Consider the following 14,018-nt stretch of genomic DNA (forward strand, 5'->3'; position numbering starts at 1 on the left):
TTGCAAAGTTTATAACTCTTTGTAACATTAATTTGACATTGAAAGGGAGGAAATCAGCTGAAAGGAGGAGAAATCACACCCCTCACGACCCTGTATACCAAATTAACTGAATACTACATAAATATTCTCCATATTTGAAAGTTGTAAACAATGTGCCAGGTATATCACAGACAATCATTTCTGATGTCATGTACATATATGATATCGTTGCAATAATCCAGTTCCCAGTCACTGACCCTCTGGGTCGCTGTATGTAATATGTATTCATAAACACTCAAAGCATTCAAGAAGAACAAGTAATGATAGTTTAAAAATAGTACTAACATTTTTAATTGTATGTGATTGTCTGTATAAATCTTGGTTATGAACTTACTGTTTTACCACAGTTACCCAACTTTGTTCTTTCAACACTTCTTTTATAAAATACAAACAAGGGGCCATAAGCTATTGGGCTCCTGCTTATTACTACATGTATGCAGTTTGCTTTTTTAGCTCACCTGAGCGATAGCTCGGGGTGAGCTATTGTGATCACTCACCGTCCGGCGTCCGTCTGTCCGTCCGTCCGTCCGTCCGTCCGTCCGTCCGTCTGTCTGTCTGTCTGTCTGTCTGTCTGTCTGTCTGTCTGTCTGTCTGTCTGTCTGTCTGTCTGTCTGTCTGTCTGTAAACAATTTGTAAACATCTTCTTCTACTAAACCATTGAGCCAATTTCAACTAAATTTCATGTGGAGCATCCCTAGGTCATGGGACAAAAGAATTGTTAAAAAAAAATTGATCACATAACCAAGATGGCCGCCATGACCATATATGGTAAAAACCTTAAAAAATCTTCTTGTCAGAAACCGCTCATCAGATTTTCAAAACATTTCACAGGGATGACCTTTGAAGGCTCCCCTGAAAAAGTTGTTCAAAGAAATTTGATTCGTCAAAAAACATGGCCGCAGGAGCTTGTTGAACTTTGCATGTTTATTCGTTTTTGCCTATTTTGTGAAAACTTTCAAAAATCTTCCACATTTTTTGTCCGATCCTTTCCAAATTTGCACAGTGTCTTTATATCAATGAGGACACAAACCCTACAAAAAATGAGCATTATTGGTCCATGAAGTACAGAATTACCTCCCCTTGAATTGAGAAAATGGTGTTTATGCATTAAAGTCCAAATTTTTCATCCAATTCTTTCCAAACTTGCACAGTGTCTTCATATCAATGAAAACTCGAGCCCTGTCGAAAATGAGCAACATTGGACCATTAAGTCCAGATTTATCTCCTTGAGATGGCAGATTTAGAAATAATTATAGTGTACTCTTTTTTCCAATTAATAGTGCTATTAGAGTAAAGGATTTGCTGGCTACAGGTCAGGTTTCTCTGAAATGATTCTCTTCTGATGGCTTTGCTGCAGACCACATAAACCCTTAACCCAGAACAGTTAATTCTTTCTGCAAATGTTTGTGACTGTGGAAATCATTGAAATAAAAGGAGAAATTGCTGAAATTAGCATTTTCTCCTTTCATCACAATGCTTCCTACCCTATTAAATCAGTTTCTTCTTATTCCATTATAATTTAATTTGTCGTCTGCAAGCTCTTTCAATTTGGAAAAGGGTTAACTACCAGAAATCAATTAATGCTGTAGTTTTGTTGATGAGAAATTATTTTTCCTTTAAAATGGGAGGTGATTATTGCTTAGGAAATTGCTCTGGTAGGGTTGAATCATTGTGGGAAATTGAGAAATTGTTCAGTCCAAAATATGTTGATTGGTAAAGGGTTAAATGGATACCATTTTTAAAATGGGAGGTGATTATTGCTTAGGAAATTGCTCTGGTAGGGTTGGATCATTGTGGGAAATTGAGAAATTGTTCAGTCCAAAATATGTTGATTGGTAAAGGGTTAAATGGATACCATTTTTTTCCAAGTTACCCTTTTCCTTATGCGAACATGGGTTGCCTGTTTAGTGGATGATATCTTGTCAATTTTGAGAAAAAAGAGGAATCTCTTCAAAACAAGCAAAAATTCCTTTTATCTCAATGTTTAAGTCCACTTTTTAGCGTACCTGAGCAGATCATATTTTCCTCCTAAACCATTGAGCCAATTTCAACCAAATTTCATGTGGAGCATTCTTACGTCACGGGAAAAAAATATTGTTAAAAAAAAATTTGGTCACATAACCCAGCTGGCCGCCATGCCCATATATGGTCAAAACCTTAAAAAATCTTCTCGTCAGAAACGGCACGTCGGATTTTCAATTTTTTTTACAGGGATGATCCTTAAAGGCACCCCTAAAAAAGTTGTTCAAGAAAATTTGTTTCTTGTCAATTACCATTGGGCCTAAGGCTATTAAATTTGTTCAGGTGAGCGATTCAGGGCCAATGTGGCCCTTGTTTATATTTCTATTTTGAGAATATGCATGAATGATTGTATCAGTGCTGTTTTTCCTTCTTGAGCAAGGACCTCATCAAGGCCCCTTCCCCCAAGAGAGAAGCCCCTCCCCGGAGAGAATTTCTTGAAAACAATTAAAATTTCCCCAAATTTCAAGCTTGCTTTGGGAAATTTCTTCCCCTATTTTTTCTTTTTGTCAATAATTTTTTCCCCTGAAGTTTTGGCAGAATGATGGCCATTCGACTGGTTTTCTGATTTAGAATATATGGTCCCAAAATCATGTCTTTTCATCTTCTATTTGACATTTGGATGCATCTGGCTTAAATGGTTAGATTTTATTGTGTATATGATATTAAACAAGAAATCTTGACTGCAAAGAGTTTAAGCAGAATTATGTGCCTCTGTCGGTTTTTCCACTGTGGAATATATAATCTCAAAACTTTGTGTTTTCAATTTCTCTTCCTGCTTTTTCTGATTTTGCTTACATTTTGACAGCTGAATGAGTCATGGAACATACTATGATTCTTAAGAAACTCCATCTGAATTCAATTATCATATGAGCCATGTTATGGGAAAACTGGGCTTAATGCATGTGCGAAAAGTGTCATCCCAGATAAGCCTGTTCAGTCTTCACAGGCTAAGCAGGGATGATGCTTTCTGCTTTTATTGAACTTTCTGTTTATAGGAAGTCTCTTTTAAACAAAATCAAGTCTAGACAGAAAGTGTCATGCCTGATAGCCTGTGAGGACTGCACAGGCTAATATGGGAGGGCACTTTACACACATGCATTAAGCCCTGTTTTCCCAGAATGAGGCTCATTTTCCCTGTTGTTTCTGTCCTTTCCAGTTGGGCAAACCAAACTCCCTGCCAGAGGCAGTGGCTGACCAGTATGAAGAGAATGTGGATTTCTTGAAGCAGACCCACCATGTGTTGATGGAGGTAGTGGGGTGGTGATATTGACATCTCTGTGGCTGTTTTTCTTTCAGCACTTAATGTTTAGGGGATATTTAAGGGCTAGACATTCATTTTTGGGGGCCCCTTTTTAAAAAAATTGGCCCGCCTGCTAATTGAGAGCATGGTTGATGAGTGACTTTCCTCAACTGTTTAGTCTGAATTTAGCAATAAGTCAATTCTGCCTTCATTTCCCAAATAATTAATATTGTTCTAAGTTCTAACCTGCATATAGCGTTCTAACCTAATCAACCAACATATAGCAATAAACTGAACCTACAACACTATATTTGGGAGTATATAAGTATTGTCATGTTTTGATTTATTTTCATTTTACTGGTAGCAATGCTTTTTTCTAAATTAGCCTGTGCAGTCTGCCAAGGCTAATCAGGACGACACTTTCCCCTTTTAAAGAATTATTCGTTTGAAAGAAGTCTTTTTAGAATGAAAATCCTGCCTACGTCGGACTGCACAGGCTTATCTGGAATGACACTTAACGCACATACAAGTCATTTTCTGAGAGAGAGGTTCAGTTACATGTAAATAACGACCGTGTCTTCTATACAAGTATAAAAGGAACAATGGTGTGCACATGTGCTCCAAATGCTAGTTTATAACCCTGTGTAACTTATGATTGTTTTTCAGCTGGAAGTTATTGAGGGAGAGCTGGTGTGTCCAGAGTCTGGTAGAAAGTTTCCAGTCAGCAATGGCATTCCAAACATGCTTTTAAAAGAGGACGAAGTGTGAAACAGTGATGTGGAAGTGCAGTATACAAGTTGTGAAATATGGATGGCGATCCAAATACAATGATGTCATGTTCTGAGAAAACTGGTCATAATTCATGTGCGTAAAGTGTCGTCCCAGATTAGCCTGTAAAGTCCGCACAGGCTAATCAGGGACGACACTTTCTGCTGAAACTTGATTTTCAGTAAAAAAAAAAGGGACTTCCTTTAAATGAAAAATACCTTTACAGCGGAAAGTGTCGTCCTTGATTAGCCTGTGCGGACTGCACAAGCTAATCTGGGACCGCACTTTACGCACATGAATGATGCCCAGTTTTCTCAGAACATGACACAACGTGTGAGACTAGTTACTTCTTGGAAACTAAACTAGCTCTGTTGTTCATTGTTTCGTCTTCATATTTTAAGAAGGTGTTCATTGTAGTAAATGTTATGATATGACTGTCAGTGAGAATTAATTATTGTAATTTGAAGAAATAAAGTAACATGTAATTTTATGTTTTACAACAAAAAATCATTTAACTAGAGCTGTTACTTTCATATGACATTTGGCCCTGTCTCATAATAATTATTGTGAGCAGGAGTAATTGTTTGTTTTCTAATGTGTTATTATGGGTGTGTATTAAAATTGTGAATATAAAATGAAACTGTCCACTTGTTTTGTCGCTTAATATCTTAGAGAAAAGATACATATTTCCGTGAAATCAAATTATTACATTTTTGTCTCCCTTGAGCACAAAATTCTCGTGATGAGTTATTGTGGTCATTCTATATCCGGCGTCTGTTGTGTCGACAACTTGTATCACTCTAGAGGCCAAATTTTGTACTGAATCCTGATGAAACTTGCTCAAAATGTTTATCTTAACAATATCTAGGTCACATTTGATGATTGTACTTGTTTTTATTATGTTCCATACTCTGGCACAGAGGATTGTGTTGCACATTTTATGATTGTTATCCCTATACCTATCCGTATGGGTCTATTACGAACAATGTATTGCTCTTTAAAGAAAAATATATTGTAAATTGCAATTTCTACTGATGCTCTTAAATTATTGAAAATTAAACATCCTTATAATTATATTCTAACGGTTTATCTGATCACAATGATTATTTTCCTTTATACATGTAAGCTTGACAAGATAAAACTACATGTTCTTATATTGGCTCCTTTAAAACTACTATATGCTTATAATTCTACTGTGAGTGGTAAGAACTACAACTACTGTAAACTAGCCTTTTCTTGTATACTATATCTCAGATGTGAAGATAGATATGAATGTAATTGTTCTTTACAACATACGCAGTTTATCACAATGGTTAATTATTCAACCGGACTTGTTCATTTTCTTTATTAATGTTTGAAATAAGAGTCTGTAAAGGACACATATTTTAGAACATAAATAAGTTTTGATACATGTTTTAAATATTGTCAGGTCTATAAATGAATGTAATTGATATCTGCAACAAGTGAACGTTGATGAAAACTCTTATTATCTGAGATATGTATCCTTTCATTAATTATATGATTAACACGTGTACATGTGTAAAAAGTATGTGTAAATGCAGTTTTTGTGAAATAAGTAAATCTGAATGAAGTGAGCTTTCCATATTAAAAATTATTGCGAAATGTTCTTATTATTAGAAATATGAATGTCAAAGAAAATTCTTTCATTTTAGGGATGTTTTTTTTCTTTCTTACTAAATGTTTTCAATGAATATAATTGATATCTGCAATACACGAAGGTTGATGAAAATCCTTAATTTAATATATCTGGTGATGTTTTTTCTTTCCATAAATAAATGTTTAGCTCAAATGTATTTGTAATAAGTATATTTAAGTGTAGATTTTTCCAAATTATCCAACTTTATTGCTTAATTAATAATTATTTAAATTATAAACATATGAAAAGTAGAAATAAAATGAACCATCATACATTGTTGCATTCGGGTTTTATTTGTGTGATTTATGAAGACAGTAGTTTGTTTGTCACATGTTTATGTTTCACCATACATAATACATTACCCATAAAATTACATATAATATATTTTCATATGTTGTAAATCATGTATTTTAATGTAAATAAGCCCCTATGTTTGATTGCAACCACAATCATTCATTATACCTTAAGCCTCCTTTTGTACTTTTTGTTATTTTGTTCTTATACTGTATGTTTGTGTTTAAGTTGCTGAATTGTTTGTGTCTAAACATGCAGAAGCTGAAAGTTATGAATATTGTATTATATATATTGCTCCAAGATACCTGTTTTGGGACTCATATTTTACAGCTCATTTTTCTTCCTTCTGTCATTATTTCTTTTCACTTCTTCACGTCTATAGAATCTTCATATTTTTGGATCTTTAATTTTTGTTTTCTAATTTTGTATGAATGCACGGACATCTTTAAAATAGAAACTTACTGGACAAACCCACATAATAATATTTACACACCCTCCCTCTCTTTAAATGATTAAATTATGCACTCTGAACGTAAAAGGGCTAAACAATAAAGACAAACGCATTAAAATCTTCAAATGGTTAGACGAAAAAAAATATAGTATATGCCTACTACAAGAAAGTCACTTGACACATACTTTAGCACAAACCTTAAAAGATGAATGGGACGGAGACATCTATCTTAGTGGACAACATACTAATAAACAAGGCATTGCCTTTCTGATAAAAAATAATATAGGTATCACAGTCAATAACTTTAACGAAATAATAATTGGCAGACAAGCAAGTATAGATATCAAAATACACGAAACAGAATTAACATTAATTAATGTTTACGGCCCTAACATAGATGATTACACATTCTATGAAACATTACAATCCTTTATAATTAATAACCAAGATAAAAACATTATAATCGGTGGTGATTTTAATACTGTTCTTAACCCATTATTAGACAAAAAGAATGGAAACCTTTATACTCATCCTAAAAATAGAAACATTTTAAATAACATAATTGAAAACTACAATATGATAGACATCTGGCGTACAATATATCCAAACGAAAGCAAATTCACCTGGCACTCAAACACAAAACCAACAATATTTTGTAGATTAGACTATTTTTTAATATCTGAATCTCTTTGCAACATTATTGACACATGCAACATAAAACCAGGATTCATGACTGACCACTCTCTAGTTGAACTTAAACTGCACAATATACAACCTGAAAGAGGCCCAGGATACTTTAAAATTAACAACAGCATCTTATTAGATACACAATATCAAACACAAATAAAACAGGAAATATTAAATACAGTTCAAAATAATAAAGATGCAAACCCAAACACCTTATGGGAAGTAATTAAAGGAAATATACGCAACACAACAATTAGATACACATCATTTAAACAAAAAGAAACACACAAACTTGAAACTGAAACCATCAAAACCATTGAAACACTTGAAAAACAATTGCACCAAACAAACACAAATGATACCACCGACATTGAAAATGAAATAACATTAAAAAAACAAATATTAGATGGAATCTATCATACACATCTCAATGGAATAATACTAAGAGCGCGTGCTCAGCATGTTGAACACAATGAAAAAAACACAAAATATTTCGCAAACATTGAAAAACGTAGAAGTGAACAAAAAACTGTACACAAATTAGTAGTCAATGGCAAAGATATAACAAACAGAACTCAAATACTAGAAGAACAACGTTTATTTTTCGAAACCCTCTATAAACGAAAAAATGTTGAAAATAACACCCTTTTTAAAAATACACATCACGCTTTAAACCAGGAGGAAAAACAACTGTGCGACGGATTGCTTAATGAATATGAATGTGGATTAGCCCTAAAAGAAATGCAAAATAACAAAAGCCCAGGATCTGATGGCATCACAATCGAATTTTATAAAATATTCTGGAATGATATAAAAACACATCTAATTAATTCACTTAACTTTTCATTTAACAATGAAAACTTAACTACCCTACAAAAACAAGGTATTATATCACTTATTCCAAAACCTGGAAAAAACTTAGAATCCTTATCAAACTGGCGCCCAATTAGTTTACTAAACAATGATTATAAAATTGCAACTAAAAGTATAGCAAACAGAATAAAAAAAATATTACCATCAATTATTTCAAAATCTCAATCTGGTTTCATAAAAGGACGTTACATTGGTGAAAACGTTCGTCTTATCCAAGAATGCATAAACTATTTCAACAATTCAAATAGTCCTGGTCTAATATTCTTTGCAGACTTTGAAAAGGCATTCGATTCGCTTGATCATTCATTTATGTTCTCCTGCTTAGAAAATATGAACTTTGGTGAAAGTCTCATTCAATGGGTCAAACTTTTCTATACCGATATTAATAGTATAATCATTAACAATGGCTTCTTTTCAAACAGTTTTAACATCGAACGGGGGGTTCGACAAGGATGTCCACTCTCATCATCGCTATTTATTATTTGCATCGAGTATCTATCACATCACATACAATCAAATAAACACATAAAAGGCATATCACTAGAACCTGACGAAGAAATCAAACAATCCCTATTTGCTGACGATGCAACTTACTTTTTAAACGACAATTACGATTCTTTCCATAACCTAATAGAGTCGCTAACCCTTTACGGAATGACATCGGGTCTAAAACTAAACAAAAGTAAATGTACTGTGCTACGAGTAGGTAAATTAAAACAAAGTAATGTTCTATATAAAAAAGAAATGAAATTCAATTGGACTTCCGATGAAGCCACAACGTTAGGAATTACTTTCACAAATAATGAAAAGGATACAGTTCTTAAAAACATACTACCTAAATTACAGAAATTTAAAAACTGCTTAAAATCATGGCATCATCGTAAACTTACACTAATCGGAAAAAACACAGTATTGAAAACGTTTGCACTTCCTAAATTAATATATGTATTAACAGTTCTCCCAAATCCACCAAATGATGTTATTAACGATATAAAATCAGCAATATTTAACTTCATATGGGATGGTAAGCCTGATAAAATAAAAAGAACTCAGTTAATTCAATCTGTAGAAAATGGAGGTATCCAATTAACGAACATTGACTCATTCTTGAATGCAATCAAATGCAACTGGGTTAAAAGATACCTAGATAATACCAATACGAGTAAATGGAAATTATTCTACCAGAATATCCTAAAAAAATATGGTGACTCCTTACTCTTTGAATGTAACATCAGCAATACTATCTTACATGAAATTGCAAACGAAAACATATTTCTGTCTGATGTTCTATCAGCGTGGAGTGATGTCATTCATAACTTAGAAACCCAAACCAGCAGTAAAACAATTTTATGGAACAATAAAGACATAACTTCAAACAATAAGACGTTTTTCTATAAAGATTGGTTTGAACGAAGCATTAAATATGTCGACCAATTATATGACTATAGAATTAAGGATTTCTACTCTTTTGATAATATATGCTACTTATACGGAATACCTTCAAATAATTTTCTAAAGTACTACACACTAATCAAAAGCATACCCATACATATTAAATCTGAAATCAATACAAATAATACACCATGTACTCAAACAACATTTGTAGAAAACATACTTGGAAGAAAAAACAAAACAAATAAAATATTTTACAAACTACAAATTAAAAACCCTACGGAAAACTCCAAAATCCAAAATAAATGGCAAGTCCTTTTTGGAGAAAATGAACTTAATTGGAAAAACATATTTACCATGCCATATAAAGCAACTATTGAAAGCACACTGAGAAATTTTCAATATAAATACATCCATAGAATTATAGCTACATATAAATATCTCTTTAAATGCAAATTATCTAACTCAAATCTGTGTGACTTCTGCGGTGAAAACATCGAAACTATAGAACATCTTTTTTGGGAGTGCAAACACATCCAGCCTATTTGGAATCAATTAACATCTTTTCTTGAACAACAGCAACTAAATGTTAAACTATCTTTCTTAAATGTAAGTTTCGGAATTAACTCATTGAAATCAATAGACGGTAATAATATTGTGAATTTTATGGTTATATTGATGAAATATTTTATCTTAAACATGAAGTACAAAAAACAAGTACCAAATTTTAATTGTTTTGTCCATAGTCTTAAACTAAAAATCCAGATTGAGAAAGAAATAGCTCTTAGTAATGACACATTACAAATCTTTGAACAAAAATGGAATCGGATTAAATTCTCATAATGTTTTGTCCACTTATATACATTTCACTCTAATGTTAGTTTATCTTCCTAAAACAGTTTTTTTTTATCTTTCTAATATAGTTTTTGTTTATATATTTTTTTTCAATCTAACAAGATCATTGTGAATATACAACTAAACACACAAATACAGTATGCTTTCTTCCGACTTTATACAACTCATCATTTTTCATAACTATTCCTCTGTTGTTCTTTTCTTTTCTCTCTAAAAAAAAAATATTTATATATATTAGCATATCTTGTATAACATGTGTGAACTTTATTGCTTTATACAATCACTGTGTTGTATGATCATATACATGTTTACATTATATGTATGATATTGAATTAAAAAAAAAAAAAAAAAATATCTAGGTCAAGTTCAAATCTTGGTCCTGTGTTAAACAAGAGGGCCATGATGGCCCTGAATCGCTCATCTGACTAACCAAATACAATCCCAACCCAGTTTTCATCTAAAACATTCTGACCAAATTTCATAAAGATTGGATGAAAAGTGTTACCTCTATTGTCTACACAAGGTTTTTCTAATATTTGACCTATTGACTTAGTTTTTGACCCCAGGTGACCCAAATACAATCCCAACCCAGATTTCATCAAGACAAACATTCTGACCAAATTTCATAAAGATTGGATGAAAACTGTGAACTCTATTGTCTACACAAGGTTTTTCTATTATTTGACCTAGCGAACTAGTTTTTGATCCAAGATGACCCAAATACAATCCCAACCCAGATTTCATCAAGATAAACATTCTGACCAAATTTCATAAAGATTGGATGAAAACTGCGACCTCTATTGTCTATACAAGGTTTTTCTATTATTTCACCTAGTGACCTAGTTTTTTACCTAGTAACCTAGTTTTTGACCCAGATGACCCAAATACAATCCCAACCCAGATTTCATCAAGATAAACATTCTGACCAAATTTCATAAAGATTGGATGAAAACTGTGACCTCTACTGTCTACACAAACAAATTGTTGACGGACGCACGCACACACAAGGGACGCCGGGCATCACACGGTCACATAAGCTCACCATGTCACTTCGTGACAGGTGAGCTAAAAACTAGGTCACCAGTCAAAAGCATAGAAAATACTTGTAATTACTAGAGTGGTACTATTAATGGCTCAATCTTGATGAAACTTGCTCAGAATGTCTAGTTTGAGAATATCTAGGTGGAGTTCAAATCTTGGTTGTGTGTGAACAAACTAGGTCACCAGGTAAAAGCATAGAAAATACTTGTAACTACTAAAGTGGTAACATTAATGGCTCAATCTTGATGAAACTTGCTCAGAATGTTTAGTTTGAGAATATCTAGGTGGAGTTCAAATCTTGGTGCTGTGTGAACAAACTAAGTCACCAGGTAAAAGCATACAAAATACTTGTAACTACTAAAGTGGTAACATTAATGGTTCAATCTTGATGAAACTTGCTCAGAATGTTTATCTTGACAATATCTAGGTCGAGTTCAAATCTTGGTTGTGTGTGAACAAACTAGGTCCCCAGGTAAAAGCATAGAAAATACTTGTAACTACTAAAGTGGTAACATTAATGGCTCAATCTTGATAAAACTTGCTCAGAATGTTTATCTTGACAATATCTAGGTGGAGTTCAAATCTTGGTGCTGTGTGAACAAACTAGGTCACCAGGTAAAAGCATACAAAATACTTGTAACTACTTAAGTGGTAACATTAATGGCTCAATCTTGATGAAACTTGCTCAGAATGTTTATCTTGACAATATCTAGGTGGAGTTCAAATCTTGGTGCTGTGTGAACAAACTAAGTCACCAGGTAAAAGCATAGAAAATACTTGTAACTACTAAAGTGGTAACATTAATGGCTCAATCTTGATAAAACTTGCTCAGAATGTTTATCTTGACAATATCTAGGTGGAGTTCAAATCTTGGTGCTGTGTGAACAAACTAGGTCACCAGGTAAAAGCATACAAAATACTTGTAACTACTAAAGTGGTAACATTAATGGCTCAATCTTGATGAAACTTGCTCAGAATGTCTATTTTGAGAATATCTTTGCAATGTTTGAATCTGGTTATTGTGCATCCAAAAACCAGGTCACCAGTCATAAGAAGTGAAGTGAAAATGACTTTTGTAACCAGCATGAAACCAGAACAGCCTGCGAGTAACTTGCAGTCTGTTCAGGTTTAATGCTGTTTGCTGCTCATCAGTATCAAAGGGTTGGAAATAAAGCATTTAAAACTCGAATCTAGTAAGAAAGGTATTTAATTTAATGTAACTTTCTAAGGGACTACATATGTGTGGTAAAGGGTTAAATGTTGATCTTGACAATATTAAAAAAATGTTTGAATCTGGGTCAAGTGAGGTAAAAGGTGTACCTACTGTAACATGAACTAAGGTGAGGGGTAAAAGGTGTACCTACTGTAACATGATCTATGGTGAGGGGGTAAAAGGTGTACCTACTGTAACATGAACTAAGGTGAGGGGGTAAAAGGTGTTCCTACTGTAACATGAACTAAGGTGAGGGGGTAAAAGGTGTACCTTCTGTAACTTGAACTAAGGTGAGGGGGTAAAAGGTGTACCTACTGTAACATGAACTAAGGTGAGGAGGTAAAAGGTGTACCTACTGTAACATGAACTAAGGTGAGGGGGTACATGGTGTACCTACTGTAACATGAACTAAGGTGAGGAGGTAAAAGGTGTACCTACTGTAACATGAACTAAGGTGAGGGGTTAAAAGGTGTACCTACTGTAACATGAACTAAGGTGAGGGGTAAAAGGTGTACCTACTGTAACATGAACTAAGGTGAGGGGGTAAAAGGTGTACCTACTGTAACATGAACTAAGGTGAGGGGGTAAAAGGTGTACCTACTGTAACATGAACTAAGGTGAGGAGGTAAAAGGTGTACCTACTGTAACATGAACTAAGGTGAGGGGGTAAAAGGTGTACCTACTGTAACATGAACTAAGGTGAGGAGGTAAAAGGTGTACCTACTGTAACATGAACTAAGGTGAGGGGGTAAAAGGTGTACCTACTGTAACATGAACTTAGGTGAGGAGGTAAAAGGTGTACCTACTGTAACATGAACTAAGGTGAGGGGGTAAAAGGTGTACCTACTGTAACATGAACTAAGGTGAGGGGTAAAAGGTGTACCTACTGTAACATGAACTAAGGTGAGGGGTAAAAGGTGTACCTATTGTAACATGAACTAAGGTTAGGGGGTAAAAGGTGTACCTACTGTAACATGAACTAAGGTGAGGGTCTGAGAGCCATCATAGCCAATCTGGGTCAAGTGAGATAAAAGGTGTACCTACTGTAACATGAACTAAGGTGAGGGGTAAAAGGTGTACCTACTGTAACATGAACTAAGGTGAGGGGGTAAAAGGTGTACCTACTGTAACATGAACTAAGGTGAGGGGTAAAAGGTGTACCTACTGTAACATGAACTAAGGTGACGGGGTAAAAGATGTACCTACTGTAACATGAACTAAGGTGAGGGATAAAAGGTGCACCTACTGTAACATGAACTAAGGTGAGGGATAAAAGGAGTACCTACTGTTACATGAACTAAGGTGGGGGGTAAAAGATGTACCTACTGTAACATGAACTAAGGTGAGGGGTAAAAGGAGTACCTACTGTAACATGAACTACGGTGAGGGTCTTAGCCATCTGTTACAGGATGGAAGTACAGAATATAGCTCAATAATGGGAGAAATATCCTTCCAAAATAGTAACAAGAGTTGAATTAAACTGCAG

The 14,018-nt window shown here is 34.0% G+C and overlaps 1 protein-coding gene and 1 long non-coding RNA gene across 11 annotated transcripts in view; both read left to right on the top strand.

Annotated features, from left to right (window-relative positions):
- LOC127839058 (uncharacterized) overlaps nt 1–4,714 on the top strand; it is a 311,917-nt gene extending 307,203 nt beyond the window's left edge. For both annotated transcript variants that reach the window (XM_052367227.1, XM_052367226.1), the window contains exons 4-5: nt 3,218–3,310; nt 3,968–4,714. In XM_052367227.1, coding sequence (XP_052223187.1) covers nt 3,218–3,310; nt 3,968–4,069 — 195 coding nt within the window. In that variant the 3' untranslated portion in view covers nt 4,070–4,714. The remainder of the gene's footprint in view (nt 1–3,217; nt 3,311–3,967) is intronic.
- A 7,915-nt stretch (nt 4,715–12,629) lies between these two features.
- On the top strand, nt 12,630–13,944 carry LOC127837402 (uncharacterized). Of its 9 annotated transcripts, XR_008029267.1 has the most exons (7): nt 12,630–12,740; nt 12,823–12,878; nt 13,083–13,198; nt 13,240–13,280; nt 13,322–13,442; nt 13,560–13,647; nt 13,849–13,944. It is a non-coding gene; the product is annotated as an uncharacterized LOC127837402 (long non-coding RNA). The 9 variants fall into 9 exon arrangements; XR_008029269.1 differs by lacking the exon at nt 13,240–13,280 and having other exon boundaries at nt 13,083–13,231; nt 13,314–13,449; nt 13,567–13,647; XR_008029266.1 differs by lacking the exon at nt 13,240–13,280 and having other exon boundaries at nt 13,083–13,231; nt 13,314–13,442.
- The last annotated feature ends 74 nt before the right edge of the window (nt 13,945–14,018 follow it).

Source organism: Dreissena polymorpha, chromosome 7, assembly GCF_020536995.1.
Source record: "Dreissena polymorpha isolate Duluth1 chromosome 7, UMN_Dpol_1.0, whole genome shotgun sequence".
NCBI lineage: Eukaryota > Metazoa > Mollusca > Bivalvia > Myida > Dreissenidae > Dreissena > Dreissena polymorpha.